This window comes from Mytilus edulis, chromosome 8 (assembly GCF_963676685.1).
Source record: "Mytilus edulis chromosome 8, xbMytEdul2.2, whole genome shotgun sequence".
NCBI classification, from domain to species: Eukaryota; Metazoa; Mollusca; class Bivalvia; order Mytilida; family Mytilidae; genus Mytilus; species Mytilus edulis.
The window spans coordinates 83,126,866-83,149,925 of NC_092351.1; the positions used below are offsets into that span (position 1 = coordinate 83,126,866).

At 34.3% G+C, this 23,060-nt stretch overlaps 1 protein-coding gene across 3 annotated transcripts in view; it reads left to right on the top strand.

The window, feature by feature from the left end:
• Nucleotides 1-23,060, top strand: part of LOC139486451 (actin, muscle-like) — a 58,832-nt gene that overhangs the window by 18,772 nt on the left and 17,000 nt on the right. For all 3 annotated transcript variants that reach the window (XM_071271335.1, XM_071271334.1, XM_071271336.1), the window contains exons 2-4: nucleotides 16,138-16,316; nucleotides 17,523-17,895; nucleotides 22,604-22,711. In XM_071271335.1, the coding sequence (XP_071127436.1) occupies nucleotides 16,182-16,316; nucleotides 17,523-17,895; nucleotides 22,604-22,711 (616 nt within the window). In that variant the 5' untranslated portion in view covers nucleotides 16,138-16,181. The remainder of the gene's footprint in view (nucleotides 1-16,137; nucleotides 16,317-17,522; nucleotides 17,896-22,603; nucleotides 22,712-23,060) is intronic.

Consider the following 23,060-nt stretch of genomic DNA (forward strand, 5'->3'; position numbering starts at 1 on the left):
GGTCTCTTACATTGGATGCCCAATTTGTTTTGCCATTAGTAGCATCAATACATAAAACTTTATATACATCATACACAATATTTGGTTTGGACAACTTGCTTTCATGTACAGCACATGTTAGTTAAGAGGTGTGAAGATTCAGATTCATGACTTGGTGTTAGTCTTTTGTTACAGTTTTGTTGTATATTTTGCAGATGCATGATATTATCGGCACATGCGTATTGTAGTTTTTCGTTTCCAGATCTAGATGTTTCTATATTCGGTTTGAACAGATTACCATCGATATACAGCTTGTCTCTAACCAACAGTACTTTCCTCTTTTCTCTTCTGGCCTGTTTTGTCACCAGGCATAACATTTTTCTTTTTTGTTCTATTTCTTTTGGAAATTGTTCTTGTACTCCAAAATGTGTCCCCTTTAATTTGAATCCATTTTTTGATACAATTTCTTTGTCCTTAGTTGAAATGAATTTTGCCAAAATCGGACGATTACCTCCGCGACCTCTTTCCCCGAATCTGTGAACTGTAACGAAGTTGATCTTTTTGTCAATGTTTAACTTTTGTTTAATAAGGGAATTAAGTGTATCTTCTGTGTTTACTTCCGAGTAAAATTGAATTCCAGTAAAGATTAGGTTTCATTGATCGCCACTTTAGCCCGATAACATCATCTTCAGTGTTACTCAATCTGAAACCTACGTTGTCATTACGATCTTTCTGTCGCAGTTCTGCAGTTTTCAAACTTATTATGTTTGAAATGTTTTCTTTACACCTATCCAACACTTTGTTCATTAAGTGACCCATGTTTTCAGTGCTCGTTTCCATTTCAGTGCTCCTTTTCATCACAGACTCTAAATTATTTTCTATATCATCGACTCTATGTGCAAGTGATTTAACCGTGCTTTGTATTACGGCTATCTTCTCAATTTGCTTTTCAAACATCTCGAATCGATGTTGAAGATCGCGAACAACTTCTAATAAACTGTTTAGAACCGTAGCAGTTTTGGTGTCAAAACTATATTCAGACATTATTATTTCACAAAAAGTCTTTTTCGTATGTACAGTTTTACTTTATCAACAAATATATCATCGGTATTAATGTATCAAGGTATTGTATCTGAGGTGCCATATTTAAAACAATTTTCAGAACATTAGGATACTATTGGAGACGGTGCTACGTTGTCAAGATGAAGGTATCGCTGATTTACAATTTTCACAAGTTCTGTAAGTTGGCATTGATTTTTTTATATACTAAGTTTGCATTTTAACGAGTTATCCTTTAACTAATTACTGTTGCACTTTTCATTCAGAATAAGTTCCAAAATTTACCGTATTATCCTCTTTCTTCGGGAGCTCAAATTTCATTGCCGTTCCTTAGCAGTATATCCGGTTTGTCACACAAACAACAAACACACAAATATTTTATTTGCCAATCACGGCGCCCAAAATGAGCAGAATAATTACAATATAATTTTCAAACATAATGTAAAGTAGATTAAAAAAGTTAAACAAAGTACATAATATGATTGATTTAATTTAATTGATTATATAAAATGTTAAAGCAAATGAAGTAAGCAATTTTTAATAATAAAAATATATAATATAATATGACCCATTGGGCCATTCCAGTTAATTTCTGATAGGTGGGGATGGATGGGGAGAATTTTGTTCATAGGTATCAGAAAAAAACATCATGAAAAACTACTTATCAGATCTAAGAATTAAGACCTATCAGATGTAGAGTTTCTGTTCATATTGAGTGGATGGGCTTTCATGGGAAAAATGACTTATCAGAATTTTTTACTGCAAGGATTGTACCCATCAGAATTTTAAATACAATACCAGATAATGCATTATACGTAACTGTCTACATTCAAAAGCACCCCTAAGATCTGACATAGGCATTTTTGTAACCCCTAAGATGTAATTATTTTAAATTATATATACTGCTGCAACACCATCAGAAGTTTTTTGCATATAAGTGTACGTGTCAGATGAAAAACCCAAAATTTTCACCCCTAAGATGTATAATTTTTACACCCCTCAGAAAGGACCATCCAACCCCCTTTAGCAGATATTTACTGGAATGGCCCATTGTCTGTTACTCGAGTCCCTTTATTGGACAGCACACTTCATAGTATACTAATAGTTTCTTAAATGTAAAAGAAATAACTAATGTAAATGCATATATCTCGTATAGCTAATGCCCTTTAACATAAAATTATGTACTTTTAGTCCTGGTAATCATGACGGATATTGATTGAGAAAAATTTGTGATTGTGTGATTTGTTTGTGTATCCCTCATACACGTACAAATGTTTGTACCTGCAGTCTGAAGTTACTTATTTTTTTTAGACATCGATAAATTTGTCATACCTTCATGGAATATTACGAAACTTGGAGAGAATTATCGTCCAACGGTTAGCGTTAAATGAAGCTATTATATCTAGGTATAATACCACCATGTTGATTTCCACTATTATTCTTTATAAAGAATTGTGAAGAATTTATCTTTGTTTCAAATAAAGAAATACTTGGTATGAGAAAAGTTTTATCCTGTCCAGTACTAAAGATTTTTTTTACATAACATTGCATATAAGAAAATAACTATCACTTGAAGTTAACCAATCAAATCACCCCCTTATTTAACCTGTGTACAAGCTTTTAGTAACCATGTTACCTCAAGTTTCCAAAATATTCCATAGAAACCCTAAATAAATAAATTTGGTGTATTAACTGTATTCTGATTAGTTAAAATTATTAGTTTTATTTTCAATGTTGTCAATTTTGATGGCGACACGCCCACTCTGACGTTGTGTATTCATACGCCAACATGTGTGTACGTTGTTATTGTTTATATAAATAATATAAAACGTTCTTTGAGCCTTATTTTTGATAGAAATTTATTTATAATGAATGGCAATAATTTATTTTGATTTTATTGAACCATAAAACTAATTTTTATACGACCGCAAAAATTGGAAATTTTTTGGTCGTATATTGGTACATGTATCACGTTGGCGTCTGCGTCGTCGTCGTCTGCGTCGTCGTCGTCGTCGTCGTCTGCGTCGTCGTCGTCGTCGTCGTTCGAATACTTGTAGTTTTCGCACTCTAACTTTAGTAACACAAGGTTTATGACCACAAAAGGAAGGTTGGGATTGATTTTGGGAGTTTTGGTCCCAATATTTTAGGAATTAGGGGCCAAAAAGGGCCCAAATAAGCATTAGCTTGGTTTTCCCACTATAACTTAAGTTTAAGTATATAGAAATCTATGAAATTTTGACACAAGGTTTATGACCACAAAAGGAAGGTTGGGATTGATTTTTGGAGTTTTAGTTTAAACAGTTTAGGAATTAGGGGCCAAAAAAGGGCCCAAATAAGCATTATTCTTGGTTTTCGCACAATAACTTTAGTATAAGTAAATAGAAATCAATGAAATTTAAACACAAGGTTTATGACCACAAAAGGAAGGTTGGGATTGATTTTTGGAGTTGAAGTCTGAACAGTTTAGGAATTAGGGGCCAAAAAGGGGCCCAAGTAAGCATTATTCTTGGTTTTCGCAACATAACTTTAGTATAAGTAAATAGAAATCTATGAAATTTAAACACAAGGTTTATGACCATAAAAGGAAGGTTGGGTTTGATTTTGGGAGTTTTGGTCCCAGCAGTTTAGGAATAAGGGGCCCAAGGGTCCAAAATTGAACTTTGTTCGATTTCATCAAAAACTGAATAATTGGGGTTCTTTGATATGCCGAATCTAACTGTGTATGTAGATTCTTAATTTTTGGTCCCATTTTCAAATTGCTCTACATTAAGGTCCAAAGGGTCCAAAATTAAACTTAGTTTGATTTTAACAAAAATTGAATCCGTGGGGTTCTTTGTTATGCTGAATCTAAAAATGTACTTAGATTTTTGGTTATTGGCCCAGTTTTCAAGTTGGTCCAAATCGGGGTCCAAAATTAAACTTTGTTTGATTTCATCAAAAATTGAATAATGGGGGTTCTTTGCTATGCCAAATCTAACTGTGTATGTAGATTCTTAATTTTTAGTCCCGTTTTCAAATTGGTCTACATTAAAGTCCAAAGGGTCCAAAATTAAACTAAGTTTGATTTTAACAAAAATTGAATTCTTGGGCTTTTTTGATATCTTGAATCTAAACATGTACTTAGATTTTTGATTATGGGCCCAGTTTTCAAGTTGGTTCAAATCAGGATCCAAAATTATTATATTAATTATTGTGCAATAGCAAGAAATTTTCAATTGCACAGTATTCAGCAATAGCAAGAAATCTGCAATTGCACAGTACAGTAAAACCTGTATAAACCGGCCGGCTACGGGACCATGAAAAAGGGCCGGTTTGGACATTGAGCCGGTTTTATTCAGGTTTCTGTTTTGACCGGAAGTTAATGACTTGTTATGTCCGACATTTTGCATGAAAAAATTCTCTCTGATTGTAAATTATGTCTGATAAATTAAAATACTTTCACTTCGTTTTTCATTGTTTGCATTTGCATCATAATGCTCGCGTTGTTTGGATTGTAAGACGACAATTTCGATTTACTCCCATGATCAATAATTTGAAATGTTGGAATGGCCGATTAAAAAGCCAGAATATTATCAAACGTAATGTCATCACTTTCGAAACGTTGTCGTACAGTGTACAATATCCATTGATTGTTGTCATCCGGGTGTTTTTCATTATCAAGGTCATTTGTTTAGGGGTTCACAACAAGGAACCAAGGATTTCGAAATTACGATGTGAACTTTTTACTTCGCGATTTTAATTTGTTTATCCAAGTTAAAACGTAAGTTCAATCCGAGATATATATTCGGTGTGTCTTTTCGTTTAATTGACACGTTTATAATGTTTTAATAAATAATACAGCTCACTACTGTACGATTGTAGGTTCACAGTTTGACACCTGACTAATTGATTATCACGAAAAGTTATATTGTATCAACAAATATGTTTTGATTGCATATCGATCATTGAAATTAATTAGACAAACCGGTTTTGACAGGTAATAATTAATGTAATTAAGAGTATTGGGACTTCATAATAAGACCGGAATTCGGAATACACAGGGTCCGGTTCACAAAGGGTATTTTAACAAAGACTTTGAATGGAAAAATATGGGACTTTCATTTTCGGCCGGAATGGACAGGAAACCGGTTTATTCAGGGTCCGGTTTAATCAGGTTTGACTGTATTTGCAATAGCAAGAAATTTTCAATTACACAGTATTGCGCAATAGCAAGAAATCTTCAATTGCACAGTATTGTGCAATAGCAAATATTTTCAATTGCACAGTATTGCGCAATAGCAAGAAATATCTAATTGCACACTATTGTGCAATAGCAAGACATTTTCAATATTGTTACATTTTAATATTTTATGATGTATTTAAATGAGTAGTTATTGTTGCAAACTCCATTATAAATTTGAATTGAGATCTGTTTTGGAAAAAGAAGGGGGATGTGAAAAAAATGGGGGGGGGGTAAATTTTTCTCATTTCAGATTTCATTAATAAAGAAAATTTCTTCAAACATGTTTATGCAGTTAAGCTGCACCCTAGATTTGTGTTCTACCCATTAAATGCTGAAATACGTGCCTTTGTTATTATCTAGCTGACTACTATGTTATATATAACTAATTGAACACTTTTTTCATACTTTTAATTCTTGATTATAATCCTGATATTCCTTTTATTTGAGATGCGTGTTAATAAATTGTATATTCAGAATTGAATTTCATTCTTTTAAATTACTCCGTTTTCACATATAAAATGACCTTGTCAAGTGAGTAATGCAACAACATACGATGTTTACACTTGTTATTACAAGATTAGCTTTTTAAAAAAGCTGAGGTCATTCGATTGGCATTTTGTGAATAAACGAATGATGATTATTTCAAAAATATGTGTTTTAGAAATGTTTTTAAAAAAAGTTTTAAAGTTGTCATCTTCATATGTTTACCCTTCCAGCCCACCCAATGTTATATTTGTTTTTCTGAGAGTAAATGTTGGACCTTCAATGGTTATTGCATTGTTTTGTAATTTTTGTTCTATTATTTTTTGTCATTTCTCAATGTTTTGCATTGTTATAATGTCTTCCCTTCAGATGAAGGGAGTCATACTGTTTTAGTAGTTTTTCTTCTTCTCATACAACTTTGTCCAGGGTATAAATCTATCCTTTGACATTGACTTATCATATTTGGTAGGTGTATTAAATTGAGATGGTGTGTCAAACACCATTGATACCTTCATATCACCTTGACCTATGACCTTTAAATCAAATTATTGATTTTTATACGACCGCAAAATTTGAAAAAATTTTCGTCGTATATTGCTATCACGTTGGCGTCGTAGTCGTCGTCGTCCGAATATTTTTAGTTTTCGCACTCTAACTTTAGTAAAAGTGAATAGAAATCAATGAAATTTTAACACAAGGTTTATGACCACAAAAGGAAGGTTGGGATTGATTTTGGGAGTTTTGGTTCCAATATTTTAGGAATTAGGGGCCAAAAAGGGCCCAAATATGCATTTTCTTGGTTTTCGCACTATAACTTTAGTTTAAGTGAATAGAAATCTATGAAATTTTGACACAAGGTTTATGACCACAAAAGGAAGGTTGGGATTGATTTTAGGAGTTTTGGTTCCAACAGTTTAGGAATTAAGGGCCAAAAAAGGGCCCAAATAAGCATTATTCTTGGTTTTCGCACAATAACTTTAGTATAAGTAAATAGAAATCAATGAAATTTCAACACAAGGTTTATGACCACAAAAGGAAGGTTGGGATTGATTTTGGGAGTTGAGGTCACAACAGTTTATGAATTAGGGGCCAAAAGGGGGCCCAAATAAGCATTATTTTTGTTTTTTGCACCATAACTTTAGTATAAGTAAATAGAAATCTATGAAATTTAAATACAAGGTTTATGACCATAAAAGGAAGGTTGGGTTTGATTTTGGGAGTTTTGGTCCTAACAGTTTAGGAATAAGGGGCCCAAAGGGTCCAAAATTGAACTTTGTGTGATTTCATCAAAAATTGAATAATTGGGGTTCTTTGATATGCCGAATCTAACTATGTATGTAGATTCTTAATTTTTGGTCCCGTTTTCAAATTGGTCTACATTAAGGTCCAAAGGGTCCAAAATTAAACTTAGTTTGATTTTAACAAAAATTGAATCCTTGGGGTTCTTTGATATGCTGAATTTAAAAATGTACTTAGATTTTTAATTATTGGCCTAGTTTTCAAGTTGGTCCAAATGGGGGTCCAAAATTAAACTTTGTTTGATTTCATCAAAAATTGAATAAATGGGTTCTTTGATATGCCAAATCTAACTGTGTATGTAGATTCTTAATTTTTAGTCCAGTTTTCAAATTGGTCTACATTAAGGTCCAAAGGGTCCAAAATTAAACTAAGTTTGATTTTAACAAAAATTAAATTCTTGGGCTTATTTGATATGCTTTATTTAAATATGTACTTTGATTTTTGATTATGGGCCCAGTTTTCAAGTTGGTCCAAATCAGGATTCCATATCAAGTATTGTGCAATAGCAAGAAATTTTCAATTGCACAGTATTGCACAATAGCAAGAAATATCTAATTGCACAATATTGTGCAATAGCAATTAATTTTCAATTGGAGTTATCTTTCTTTGTATAGAATAGTAGTTGATAATATATGTTGGAAATTTGCCAGACATGACTATGATGTCATTTTCTATTTTTATTTGCCAATAACTTTATGTAAATAACTTCATTGGAAATTTGCCAATATAAAATGTTGCTGATGAAGCTTTTTTTCCTTATCTTATCTAAAATGTTTTTAGATAATGTATGTTGGACATTTGCCAGACATGACTATGATGTCATTTTCTATTTTTATTTGCCAATAACTTTATGTAAATAACTTCATTGGAAATTTGCCAATATAAAATGTTGCTGATGAAGTTTTTTTTTATTGTTTTATACAATAAACAATGTATATTCACTTTTACTACCAACAAATCTTTACCATTCAGTGATAACAAGCACTTTATTTTACATTTTAATATTTTATGATGTATTTAAAAGAGTAGTTATTGTTGCAAACTCCATTAGAAATTTGAATTGATATCAGTTTTGGAGAAAGGGAAACGGGGATGTGAAAAAAGGGGGGGGGGGTTAAATTTTTCTCATTTCAGATTTCATAAATAAAAAGAAAATTTCTTCAAATTTTTTTTTGAGAGGATTAATATTCAACAGCATAGTGAATTGCTCAAAGGCAAAAAAAAACTTTTAAGTTCATTAGACCACATTCATTCTGTGTCAGAAACCTATGCTGTGTCAACTATTTAATTTTAGATTTAAAAAGTTTGAAGAAGAAATCTTTAATTGATTTGTAAAATCTTGACATTTGTTTTGTGTAAAAAAAAACCATGTAATGTCAAAAATTTGATCACAATCCAAATTCAGAGCTGTATCACGCTTGAATGTTTTGTCCATACTTCCCCCAACTGTTCAGGGTTCGACCTCTGCGGTCGTATAAAGCTGCGCCCTGCGGAGCACCTGATTTCCAATTGTTTTGTCCAGGACATAACATTATTATCCCATGACATTGACGAATCATGTATGGTTGGAAAATGTAATTGGCTAAGGTGATTTCTCATGCACCATTGTGACGTCCATTTCAAGGTCAAATTATTATTATTTTCCATATTTTTTGTCCATGACATATATGAAGAAATTAGGCCAAGGCAGTGTGCCATTTATCATATTTGGTAGGAAGATGTATTAAGGTTGTGGTGTTGTGTTATACACTATTGTGAACATCATATGACTTTACCCTGTGACCTTAAGGTCAAAATTATTTTTTTCATATTGTTTTGTCCAGGACATAACATTAGTATTCCATGACCATGACTAATCATGTTAATGTCAAGCTATTGTTTTTTGTCCAGGACAAATATGATGTGTTCAATCTGACAGTATGCCATTTTCCATTGTAACTTCATATGACCTTGACTTTTGACCTTTTTTTAAAGTTCAAAGGGGTATAACTTCTAGAATATTAAGGAGGAAAAGAATTTTTTAGTAATATGCACAACTATATGTGATGTCCTTACTGACCAATTTTCTTGAAATTCTGTTGAGTAGTTTCAGAGGAGTTCTGTTTACTAGCTAATTCAGGGGTACATTAATGTATATTTCTAAGTTGAAAGAGGTACAATTCCCACAAAACATAGGGATAACAATTTTATGGTAACATGCACAACTACGTGTGGAGTGCTTACTTTTTATAAAGTTTCATGGAATTCTGTGGTGTAGTTTTAGAGTTGTCATGACAAAATTAAGACTGACAGACTGATGGGTCAAAAACATTATATCCTTAAAACTTTGTTGCGTGGGGAATAATTATATTACTACAGTTTAATGTCGGTAAACAGGTAAATTGATAGCTGTGCGCGATCCCACAATGCAATATTAAAAGGCGAAAACAACCGTGATTGTGCAAATGTAAACCCCAGGTATGATTAAAGCTTTATAGGGACCATCTCAAAATCAAAATAAATTGCACGAAAGTGAAAGAACAATCTTGGCAAAAACAATCTTTTCATAGCGAAAACAGGTTGATTAGATAAAAAGATTCTTATTCATAAAAATATGTCGTAAATTCAACGCATTTTTTACATTTTAAAACAAATTTGTTTTTAGAAGCTCAGAAACAGAATACCCATATTTTCTTTCATTAGTAGGTCATGAGACAACGTAAAGTGTATATTTACATCATTGTCAACACATGCTACTTCGAAATAAAACGTAACTAATGATTCAGTATTTCACATAAAATATAATTTATATTTATCAATTATAACTTGTTTATATAAAAGTTTTTTTACATTTCCATATCGTATGCCAAATTGTCATCATATTACCGTTTTTGTATAAAGTATTCTTTATCATCAACACTTCACCGTCTTTTCTTTTATTAATAGATCATAACTCAACATAAAGTGTATATTTACATCAATGTCAACACATGCAACTTCGAAATAAAATGTAACTAATGAGATACTTTTTCACATAAAATATAATTTATATTTATCAATTATACTTGTTTATACAAAAGTTTGTTTCCACTTCCTTATCTTGTGCCAATTTGTCATCATATTAACATTTTTGTTTTTATCACCAACACTTCAACGTCCCTGACAGGAGACAAAATCAAGCGCCTAAACAGAAATTCGTCACTTTAAACGTTTTAAAGATTATATTTTCAAAGTAAAGTCTTGTCTATCTTTATATAGTCATTCGCCGACGCGAATGACAATTAAAGAATGAAAAAGATCATGAAATCGACGTTGATGGGATGTTTTCAGAATGGGGACAACTCGTCCCCGAGACAAGTCGGACCGTCTTGGAAGACAACACTGACCGTCTGTCAGATTTACTTAGGGTTACATAATATGTTAGACTAACATGTCTAGCGGAGCCATCAATCTTTCATTGGTGCATTGGGGTCTATTTGGGGGTATTTGAGGGGTCTAAAGAAGGGAGGGGTTTACTGAAGAACCCCATGTTTTTTTGTGTTTTTTTTAATTAAATTTTCAAATGACTGTTATTTGAAAACAGTAAGTGATAGACACACGTGGTATTCAGTAATGGGACAATATAACAAATCAAATGAAAAATAGGGGGAGTCCCTGAAGTAAACCCCCTTTCCCCGTTTGAGAACTTGGACACAGTCGAGATTCCCACCCCTAAACCATATTTATTCATATATGGGTCAATATAACTAATCAAATAGAGTATAGGGGGAGTTCCTGGGGTCACCCCACCCCCTCCTGTTTGGGAACTTTGAAACGGTTGAGATCCCCACCCCTAAACCATATATATTCAGTTATGGGACAATATAATAAATAAAATGAAATATAGGGGAAGTCCCTGGAGTCACCCCACCCCCTCCTGTCTGAGAACTTGGAAACGGTCGAGATCCCAACCCCTAAACCATATATATTCATGTATGGGACAATATAACAAATCAAATGAAATATAGGGGGAGTCCCAGAGGGTCACCCCACCCCCTCCTGTCTGAGAACTTGGAAACGGTCGAGATCCCCACCCCTAAACCATATATATTCAGTTATGGGACAATATAAAAAATCAAATGAAATATAGGGGAAGTCCCTGGAGTCACCCCAACCCCTCCTGTCTGAGAACTTGGAAACGGTCGAGATCCCAACCCCTAAACCATATATATTCATGTATGGGACAATATAACAAATCAAATGAAATATAGGGGGAGTCCCAGAGGGTCACCCCACCCCTTCCTGTCTGAGAACTTGGAAACGGTCGAGATCCCCACCCCTAAACCATATATATTCATGTATGGGACAATATGATAAATCAAATGAAATATAAGGGAGTCCCTGGAGTTGCCCCACCCCCTCCTGTTTGAGAACATGGAAACAATCGAGATCCCCACCCCTAAACCATACATACTCATGTATGGGACTATATAACAAATCAAATGAAATATAGGGGGAGTACCTGTGGTCACCCTACCCCCTCCTGTTTGATAACTTGGAAACGGATGAAATCCCCACCCTAAACCATATATATTCAAGTATGGGACAATATAATTAATTAAATGAAATATAGGGGGAGTCCCTGTGGTCACCCTACCACCTCCTGTTTGAGAACTTGGAAACGGATGAGATCCCCACCCCTAAACCATATATATTCATGTATGGATCAATATAACAAATGAAATGTAATATAGGGGAAGTCCCCAGGGTCACCCTGTCCCCTCCTGTTTGAGAACTTGAAAACGGTAGAGTTCCCACCCCTAAACCATATATATTCATGTATGGGACAATATAAAAAATCAAATGAAATATAGGAGTAGTCCCTAGGGTCACCCCACCCCCTCCTGTGTGTGCTTACCAACTCCTAAACCATATTTATTCCTGTTCGTCATTTCAAAAAGATTTGAATGAAATACAAGATCAATCTCCTAGGCGTCACATATGCATATCACTTTACTAGACCTAACCGTCCAATGTGTACTAGACTTTGCCCAATGTCAGGCGACCATGGGAATGAAAAATTATGGGAGACAGGGTGCTGTTACAATTATTTCTTGTTTATTATAAAATTTTATTGATGCAAAAAATGAGTAGGTTTAAAGAATTTACCTTAATTATATTTTGAATTATTTGTGGTCCTATAAAAATTTTCATTTATGGCTCATTTTAAAGAAAACATATAAATCTTTCAAGCCAAAGAATGTTTGACCAACTGTTTTATAATCACCTATCATTTTATTCCAAACTTAGACATCATGGACTTTGGGTGAAGGTGGGGGTCATTTACATTTACTGTGGGCAGGTCAGTCAGACCTCACCTTTGATCCCTGTAGTAGTAAACATTTGTCTGATTTGTGTCTCATAACTTTTGTATTATAGAACACAAACTCAGTTTTCTTTCTAGGGAAGCAAGTCCATTCATACTATTACAAGCTCTTACTAAGTCAACTTGTACTACTAACAGTCAACTAATACCAACGTTAACTACATGTACCAACTAGAACAACTGCAATCATTGCAAACTTATACCACTGCAGACTCGCCATTAAAAATATACATTGATATATGCGTTACTTTTGAAAACCTTGATAACATATTAATTAATTGATTAGATAAACATAAATGTTTAATGTTTGTTTTTTTAAATTTGAAAAAAAAGAATTGAAGCAACAATGCCACAGTTTTCATAATTCCGTTTGCTTTGGTTTTTGGTTAACTGCCTTCAGTGCTTACAGCGCTTTGACTTTGAGAGGATTAATATTCAACAGCATAGTGAATTGCTCGAAGGCAAAAAAAATATTTCAAGTTCATAAGACCACATTCATTCTGTGTCCGAAACCTATGCTGTGTCAACTAATTAATCACAATCCAAATTTAGAGCTGAATCCAGCTTGAATGTTGTGTCCATACTTGCCCCAACCGTTCAGGGTTCAACCTCTGCGGTCGTATAAAGCTGCGCCCTGCGGAGCATCTGGTTGACTCTTCACATTTGACATAATCCGCTTCGCGGATTATTCAATGTGAAGAGTCAAAAATTAGTTTTATTGTTCAATAAATTCAAAATAGATAATAGCCATTCATTAAATAAAAATATAATGGTGCTTTGAAATACCCAAGATATATGTTTATGACCCAGAAATGTTTTACTGCAATAAAATGTAGAATTAATTAACGTCTCCTCGAAGACGTTATTAAGGATTGAACGTTAGACAGTCAGTGCGCTGAATGCTTCTTACTACCTGATTGGAAGATATTGCGAGACGTGAATAATCAAATTTTGTTGATTGGTTAGGCCAATCCAAACCTAGTAAATGTCTTTAAATCCCGTAGAGTATCGGATTTGTCCTCTCTACTTTAGCAATTAGATTTTGCTTGGTCATTTTCATGCATATTCATGGTATTGGTACACAGGTTACTTTTATCTATAAATAGCCGATTGGAATCATCTGGAGTTTTGAAAACACACACATTGTTAAGGAAGCTGGCTTGTCATGTTTTGGATTTTTTGACAGATTTTCGGAATCCTCTGGTTTTATCCATTTGAATGCCTGGAAAAAATTTGCCCGGTGACCCCAATTTTTCTTTTTATAAATCTTTTACATGTATAATGATAAGCAATCTGTAAAAGTCTTATAAAATTTTAATTATTTTTAAACACTTTTTGAGAACTTCAACTTGTCAATGATAAAGCTATGAAAAGTCAAGAGAGAATATTTTCCCGCCAAAATTTCAATGGCATATATCTCGAAAACAAGCACGGTGACCTATATATTTTTTTTGCTCTTTGGATTCCTTTTATAATAACCCCCTATCTATATGAACTAGTGTTTTGAAAAGTTAATTACTTTGAAACTGAGAAGCCAACTCCCTTAAACGTTATATACAATGTATTACTTCATAACGTGTGACCTCACGTGTGTGGTAAAATTTGTTGATTGATATGCAAGGCTATTCTGAATGAATTAATCTTCAAAGCGACAACACTTTCCATTTTCATCAACTAAGAGACGGCTAGCCTTTTTTGAAAAACTATTACTTGTTACCTACAACTGTCAAATTCAAGGGAATTTTTTTTTTCGACCTATTTTCGTATAACCGGATGTGACGTACCATAATTGGTGGTACAGGGGCGGATCCAGCCATTTAAAAAAAAAGGGGGGGGGGGGGTTCCTAACCCAGGACAAAGGAGGGGGGGGGGGGGGGTTCCAACTACATGTCCCCATTCAAATGCATTGATCGTCCCAAAAAAAGGGGGGTTCCAACCCCCAGAACCCCCCCTCTGGATCCGCGCCTGTGGTATGACACCTCTATGCATGAAGTATCGAAGAACTGTATGATTCATACCTTGATGTGGATGCCTTTTTGTTGCATCATATTTCCGTCTTTCATATGTCGTTTGTCCTTGACTTCGATTTCATGGTTCTGTGACTGCTTGAAAAATATTGTATCTCTTTTTATGTGAAATACTCGTTTCGATTATGTTATTGGATATATATAGTTCGTTTGACCTCTATAAATCTTCAGAAAATAATTCTTAAGTACTCATTTTTACAAATAAATATTTTTTTTCTTCATGTAGGTTAATGTATGATGTATACGAACTCTGACTATGAATATCATAATTTTGAACCAATAATCAAAAAAGTTACTCATTTTTATAGGTCTCTATGTTACGTCTATTTATTTTAATATAAAATATTCAATGGAGTAAGTATGAGTAGTGTAACAGCCTTCCATTCAAAACAAAAACATTAGACATGTGCTTCAAACCTGTTTCATTGTACTCATTTAAATAACTCTGGTCATGTGATTACAGAGCTTATACTGTATGCAATGAAAAATACAAAATCATGCATACAGTAAGCTCAGTCACAAATTAGCAATAGGCCAAACAAAACATTAGAATTTAAACCATTCAGTTATCCTCATTTTCAGTTTGAAGACAAGGAGAATAGCACTAAATTTTGGGTTGAAGTACTAGTATATAAATTTGATTTTAAAACATTTGACTGATACACTAAGAAGATTAAACTTCCATCACCTGGTACAAGAAAGTATGTATCAGAACACATATAACTTTTACAAACACCATGTACAAATTATAATTTGTAAAAACTTACATCTTGTACACCATTTATGAGATCCTTGCAAGGTCTACATGTCCGCCAGACTGGGTTCATGATCTGACATCGACCTCATTTCACGGATCAGTGATCAAGGTTAAGTTTGATGGCCAAGTCCGTATCTCCGGCCATCGGGATGATCTTACACTGACACACCGCGTCATCGTGGGATAACTATTAATGAAATACTTGTACCATTATGAATAAATTTAGTATGTTTTGCATCTTCGATAGCCATGGGTTACGATCCATTCTCCTCCTCTGTGTAGAGAAGGAGAGTAACGATCCATTCTCATCTGTTTAGAGGAGGAGAGTAACGAGCTATTCTCCTCGTCTGTGTAGAGGAGGAGAGTTACGATCCATTCTCCTCCTCTGTGTAGAGAAGGAGAGGATCGACCCATTCCCTCTTCTGAGTAGAGGAGGAGTCTCAGAGGATCGACCCATTCCCACTTCTGTGAAGAGAACGAAGGAGAGGATCGACCCATTCCCTCTTCTGTGTAGAGGAGGAGACTCAGAGGATCGACCCATTCCCTCTTCTGTGAAGAAAAAGAGAGGATCGATCCAGTCCCCTCTTCTGTGTAGATGAGGAGACTCAGAGGATCGACCCATTCCCTCTTCTGTGTAGAGAAGGAGAGGACCTTCTCAGTCCCCTCTTCTGTGTAGAGGAGGAAACTCAGATGATCGATCCAGTCCTCTCTTCTGTGTAGAGGAGGAGACTCAGAGGATCAACCCATTCGATCTTCTGTGTAGAGGAGGAGACTCAGAGGATCGACCCATTCCCTCCACTGTGAAGAGAAGGAGGGGTCGATCCAGTCCCCTCTTCTGTGTAGAGGAGGAGACTCAGAGGATCGATCCAGTCCCCTCTTCTGTGTAGAGGAGAAGAGGAGGAGAATGTTTTCCGTATCTCTTGGCTAGCGCATATGTATGTTATGATAACGATTGAATTTCTTACAGGCAAATGCATACTGTAATGTAAGCTGGTGTACACAAGCTATATTATGGCAGATGATGACGTAGATGCTGTCGTCATTGACAACGGTTCTTATAAAATCAAGGCGGGGTTTGCAGGAGATGATTGCCATAGATCTGTTTTCTCGACAGTAGTTGGACGACCTGGTCGCCCAGCATATCAGGTTTTCATTAATGCTTTAAATTCTATATTCATTTAAGGCCAAACAAAAAAGTATGTGTGTTTACCGTCACATGCTGAAAAAAAACCAGTGTAGGTAAGGTAGGTAGGGACTTTTTTTTTAAATTTTTTTACATTGAGTCTATGGGAGCAACATTGTGACTCTAACTTAACAGTGCTTAATCAAAAATGGCCCAAAAAACTTTAGGGTATGTGATAAAACATAGTGTAGGTTGGGGTACAGTAATCACACATCCTTTTTGTTTTGCCTAATAGACAATTCATGGACAATGCTAAAGTGTTGTATTTGTATACAAGGAAAAGCTTGTTGTTTTGATTTGCCTAGTATTTTTTTAAACGACCAAAAACATAATTGCGGTCGTATTGGTATCACGTCGTCGTCGTCGTCAACGTCGTCCGAATACTAACTTCAGGATAAGTTAATAGAAATCTATAAATTTTAAACACGTTTATAATAGGAAAGGCTGGGAATGATTTTGAGGGTTAATGTCCTAACAGTTTAGGAATAAGGGGATGGCTCAGGAATTAGGGGAATTAAAGGGGGAAAACAAGGGTTTCCTGGTTAATGGACAATACGTAAGACAATTTAAAAGCAGTGTAAAAGAGGTAATCCAAACACAATGTTTGAATTACCTCCCTTACACTGCTTTTAAATATGTATAAAGAAATGTTGTATTGTATTGAGATGATTAGATGTCAATCTAATTTTAGAAGTTACTTTAAAATGCTGATTAAGGAATATTAGTTTTAATTTGTAGACATAATTAGGTATGTCATTTTCTATTTTTACACTGTTAAGATGTATTCTTATAGAAAATTATGGTTGCAAACTCCGTTGGAAATTTGAATTAAGATTATGTCAATACGTATTTTTTGGTGTTTTTTTTGTGTGTGTAAATATATAAATCAGTTTGTTTCCATGCACTATCACAACCATTTTATTTCTGTATATTTTTTGAATTGTGATCTGCTATCAACAACATAAGACGGGTGTAAATAGTTAGGAAGGATCCGGACTTGAACTGCTAACCCGTCTTTGGTCAAATGAATATTCACCTTATGGGTTCCTTACAGCAGCGGAACCGTAACTCTTATGGTCCTCGTCTTTCTTTACATTTTTATTTCCCCCTTTTGTATCTTCTTTGAAATCCAAATTTTCAAGAAAAAGTCTTATAAGTTATACTTGTAGGTATCTGCCAGTGACCATAAGGATTTTTATGTCGGTGACGAGGCTCAGCACAGACGTTCAACGCTTAATTTGAACTATCCAATAGAACATGGCATCATTACGAATTGGGACGACATGGAGAATGTTTGGCAGCATTGTTTTAATGACGAACTGAGGGTAGACCCGGCGGACCATCCGATAATTATGACAGAACCCCCTTTAAATCCAAAAGCGCAAAAAGAAAGGACTGTTCAAGTGATGTTTGAAAAATTGAATGCGTGCGCATTTTTTCTTGCCTTGTCGTCCAAACTTTCCTTATACGCTTCCGGTCGTGGTTCAGGTATCACTGTGGATGTAGGAGACGGGGTGTCATATGCTATGACGATTTATGAAGGTAAAAGCAAAGTTTTTTAGTTTTAATTTTTTTTTTTGCGAAAACTTAATGGACATTCACTGGGGTAATCCCAAGATATCGGATGAAAAATTAGGTCAGTATCTGTATTGTCTGTTAAAGTGTTTCTATATCATTTTCTTTACAAATCATATGTTGATACGATGTAAATTTATAAAAGATTCACACGGAAATCACTAATGACTACCGAGAAATGTGCATGAAACAGAAATTTTGATTTGAAAAAATCGCCAAGATGACCGTAAATCACAACCGAGATGACCGTAACAGAATCAGCGATTCATAACAAGGGTGACCGTAATTGGTTTTAAGATGACCGTAATTTATAAATGATGACCGTAACTTTTAAAGGATGACCGTCAATTTTAAGAAATATCCGTATTTATATAACTTCCTTTTTTTTGTATCAAATGATTAATTGTGTTGGTATAAACTTATTTATATGACAGTATTATCCTAGGTAGAAGAAAATAAGACGTGCTTCAAATAAATAGTTAACGATATGTATCTTTTTGTCGAGCCTGCAACTTTTCTTTCAGAAAGCTCGACATAGGGATAGTGATCAGGCGGCGGCGGCGGCGGCGGCGGCGGCGGCGTTAGCTCACTTCTTAAAAGCTTTATATTTTAGAAGTTTGAAGACCTGGATGCTTCATACTTTGTATATAGATGTGTTATGTTAAGAAGTTTCCGTCAGTCAGTCACATGTCCTATGTCCTTGACCTCATTTTCATGGTTCTGTGACCACTTTGTAATTGTGAATTCTTTCTTATTATAAGTAATAGGATAACTATATTTGGTATGTGCGTACTTTGCAAGGTCCTCATGCCAGTCAGACAGTTTTCACTTGACCTCGATCTCATTTCATGGATCAGTGAACAAGGTTAAGTTTTGGTGGTCAACTCCATATCTCAGATACTATAAGCAATAGGTCTAGTATATTAGGTGTATGGAAGGACTGTAAGGTGTACATGTCCAACGCGCAGATGTCATCTGACCTTGGCCTCATTTTCATGGTTCAGTGGTCAAAGTTAAGTTTTGAGGTTTTGTCTTTTTATCTAATACTATATGTAATAGGTCAACGATATTTGGTGTATGGAAATATTTTATGATCTATATGTCCGTAGCGCAGGTTTTATTTGACCTTGACCTCATTTTCATGGTTCATTGCTCAGTGTTAAGTTTTTGTGTTTTGGTCTATTTTTCTGTAACTATAAGCAATAGGTCAACTATATTTGTTGTATGGAAGCATCGTTAGCTGTACATGTCTGTCTGGCATGGTTCATCTGACCTTGACTCATTTTCATGGTTCATTGATCTTTGTGTTAATTAGTTATCTTGATTAATGTTAAGTTTATGTGACAGTTGTAATAAAGCTTTTTATTTAGGACTATCAACATAATATCAATGATTAGTAAAGAAGGCGAGACATTACAGCGTGTGCACTCTTGTTTACGGTATAGGGTAATTTTAAAATGAATTTGCAACAAGACATGCACATGAACAATTTGGGAAAACATGCAACAAAAGCGCGATAAAATGACACCTTACTAGTATAATAAAAAAAAAAAGGCGGTGCACAGATTTTTTTTTATTTCTGGGATTCCTTTTAATGACATATTATAAATACACCTTTTTAAAAATGCTAATGCATGTACACCCATTGATATTATATCGTCTTTGAAAATGTTTTTTTTTTTTTAAATAATACGACCAAACTAGCAAAATAGATCCTTAAAATAGTCTTGTACGAATATAGCGTATCACAAGGGGGAACCTTGTCAATTTATATATATATAGAAATGTTGTTAATATATCAAGACAAATTAAGATTTTAATCTGCTTCCTCTGGAACTATACACATGGGCTCGATTACCGGATATTCAAATGTTTAATTAATGTTTTTTTATGCTCCATTTATGGGCATTATGTTTTCTGGTCTGTGCGTCCGTTCGTCTGTTCGTCTGTTCGTTTGTCCATATGTCCAGCTTCAGGTTAAAATTCTTGATCGAGGAAGTTTTTGATAACGTTGAAGTCAACTTGAAACTTAGTACACATTTTCCGTATGATATGATCTTTCTAATTCTAATGCCAAGTTACAGTTTTATCCCATTTTTACGGTCCACTGAACATAGAAAATGATAGTGTAGATGAGGCATCCGTGTACTAGGGACACATTCATGTTTGAAATTCTTCAACTTTTCGTCGTATCGCTGTTGATTTGTATTAAAATTTTAACGTCCGTCGTTATCAATGAATATTTCATTGTTTTCGAGAAATATGCAATTTACTATCATTGTCATGAACCCAAAATACGGCAAATAGTTAAAAAGAATTTAATGAAACATATTTATATCCGCTAACCGAGACAAACTCAACAAAAAGCTATGAATACAAATACGGATATTTTTTAGAAGACGGCCATCCTTTAAAAGTAACGGTCATCCTTTATAAATTACAGTCAGCCTTTACAAATTACGGTCATCCTTTACAAGTTACGGTCATCTTTTTACCAATCACGGTCATCCTTGTTATATGTTACGGTCATCTTGAAAATATTTTGATAATGATTTACGGTCATCTTGTTTTCAAATCGAATTTCCCGTTTCATGCACATTTCTCGGTAGTAATTTGTGATTTCCGTGTGAATCTTTTATAAATTTACATCTTATCAATGTATGCTTTGACAAAAATCAGCAAAGACCCATCGAAACAACATCTCATAAACAAATTTAATAATACTTTTAGATATTTGGATGACATTTTGGCTCTCAATAATGACGACTTCAGTATGTATACTAAAGAAATTTATCTTGTTGAACTTACTTTAAATAAAGCTAATACTAACAATGACCACTGCCCTTTCCTCGATCTTGATATCTATATCACTAACGGAAAACTTAATACCAAAATTTATGATAAAAGAGATGATTTTTCATTTCCTATCGTTAATTATCCATTTTTAGATGGTGACGTTCCATTGTCACCATCTTACGGTGTTTATATATCTCAACTTGTACGATTCGCTCGTGTATGTAACAATGTTTAAGATTTTAACGAGAGAAATTTATGTATTACTGAAAAATTATTACACCAGGGTTTTCGATATCACAAACTAGTCAAAACATTTACTAAATTTTATCATCGGTATAAGGACATCATTCGTAAATATAGCTCAACATGCAGACTTCTTATACGTTCAGGTATTTCACATCCAATTTTTTATGAAAATATTTTTTATGAAGCACAAAAATGTCAGTATTCACCTCAGAAACTAACAAAACCTTTAAATAGACTTATCAAGAATGGATATAGTTACGATACTGTTGTCAGGTCACTAAAGATTGCTTATTTTGGCGTTAATATTGATTCACTTATAGGGTCTTTGCATAGGAACTAAACACATTTATTAAAATACCAGTTGTTGGAATGACACGGGTTATGTTCTTCTTATATATGTTATGATGGTATGATACTAAACCCCTAACGGGAAGGATTGTGCCTGATATTCATATGATGAAATCATAATCTTTCAATCAGTTTAATTGAAGTCTGGAGCTGGCATGTCAGTTAACTGCTAGTAGTCTGTTGTTATTTATGTATTATTGTCATTTTGTTTATTTTCTTTGGTTAAATCTTCTGACATCAGACTCGGACTTCTCTTGAATTGAATTTTAAATGTGCGTATTGTTATGCATTTACTTTTTTGCATTGGCTAGAGGTATAGGGGGAGGGTTGAGATCTCATAAACATGTTTAACCCCGCCGCATTTTTGCGCCTGTCCCAAGTCAGGAGCCTCTAGCCTTTGCTAGTCTTGTATTGTTTTAATTTTAGTTTCTTGTGTACAATTCGGAAATTTGTATGGCGTTCATTATCACTGAACTAGTATATATTTGTTTAGGGGCCAGCTGAAGGACGCCTCCGGGTGCGGGAATGACCCCCCCCCCGGGAATGTCTCGCTACATTGAAGACCTGTTAGTGACCTTCTGCTGTTGTTTTTTCTATGGTCGGGTTGTTGTCTCTTTGACACATTCCCCATTTCCATTCTCAATTTTATTTGTAAAGAAAATGATATAGAAACACTTTAACAGACAATACAGAAACTGACCTAATTTTTCATCCGACATCTCAGAAAACTTTGAATTTTAGTCCTATGAATGCCGTAAACCGATAAAACTTTGATTGGTTTGGGGAGGAATGGTTAGAGGAAAGACATGAAATGTATATTCACTGATGCTTCGCTGAGCGAACAGCATGCATTAATTTGGAGAAATATGAAACACTGTTCGGCTCACACAATCTGAATAATTTGTTATGTAAGGGTGGCATGACTTCCAACGAACTGTTACATTACGATCTAGTATCTCATATAAAATGAGTAGATGTGGAAGGGTTGCCAAGGAGACAACTATCCAACACCGCCGCTGGACGGTATTCATCTATCAACCCTTTTATCGACAAAGCTTAGAGATGACAAACAGCCCTTTTAACTATAAATTTGATGAAGAATTAATTCATAACCTTTGTTGATTATTGATAGTTTTAGAAAATGTCTATAAAATTCTCAAAAAATCTAATCAACTAGCTGAAAAATTCAGAGTTGATGAAAGGGACTAGATTCGGGTAAAGGGTAGAGGGTGGACATTTCTGATTATACATAACTTGAAAGTGATTGACATTTTGTTATATAAAGGGCACTGTATTATGCCGGCTACAAGACGACTTGATTTTGGCGGACTGGATTTGACACTGAATCTACAAAAATTGCTGCACGATAAAGGATATGATTTTGTAAATAATTGTAAGTAAAGTAATGGGATTAAAGGGAGAATGCGGAATAGACTAACATAACAGAGAACTAATATTTATACGACCGTCGATGAAAAGTTACTTTTAACAGAATTTATTAGTAAAGGGGGGTATAAGAAACAAAATAAATGATAACAAGGAAGTGAGAGCAAGAAAAAAAACCCAAAACTAAAAACAATAACAAACGGTCTAGAACAGCGGACAGCACAGCTTATTTGAAAGATGAATGTTGCTTTGTTAGATTTTAATTGTGTAAACGAAACAAATTAATACATGGAACATTGACATTATTTTTAAAAATGGTACTTTCAAACCTAATGTAAAATTAGACTGGAAAGAGT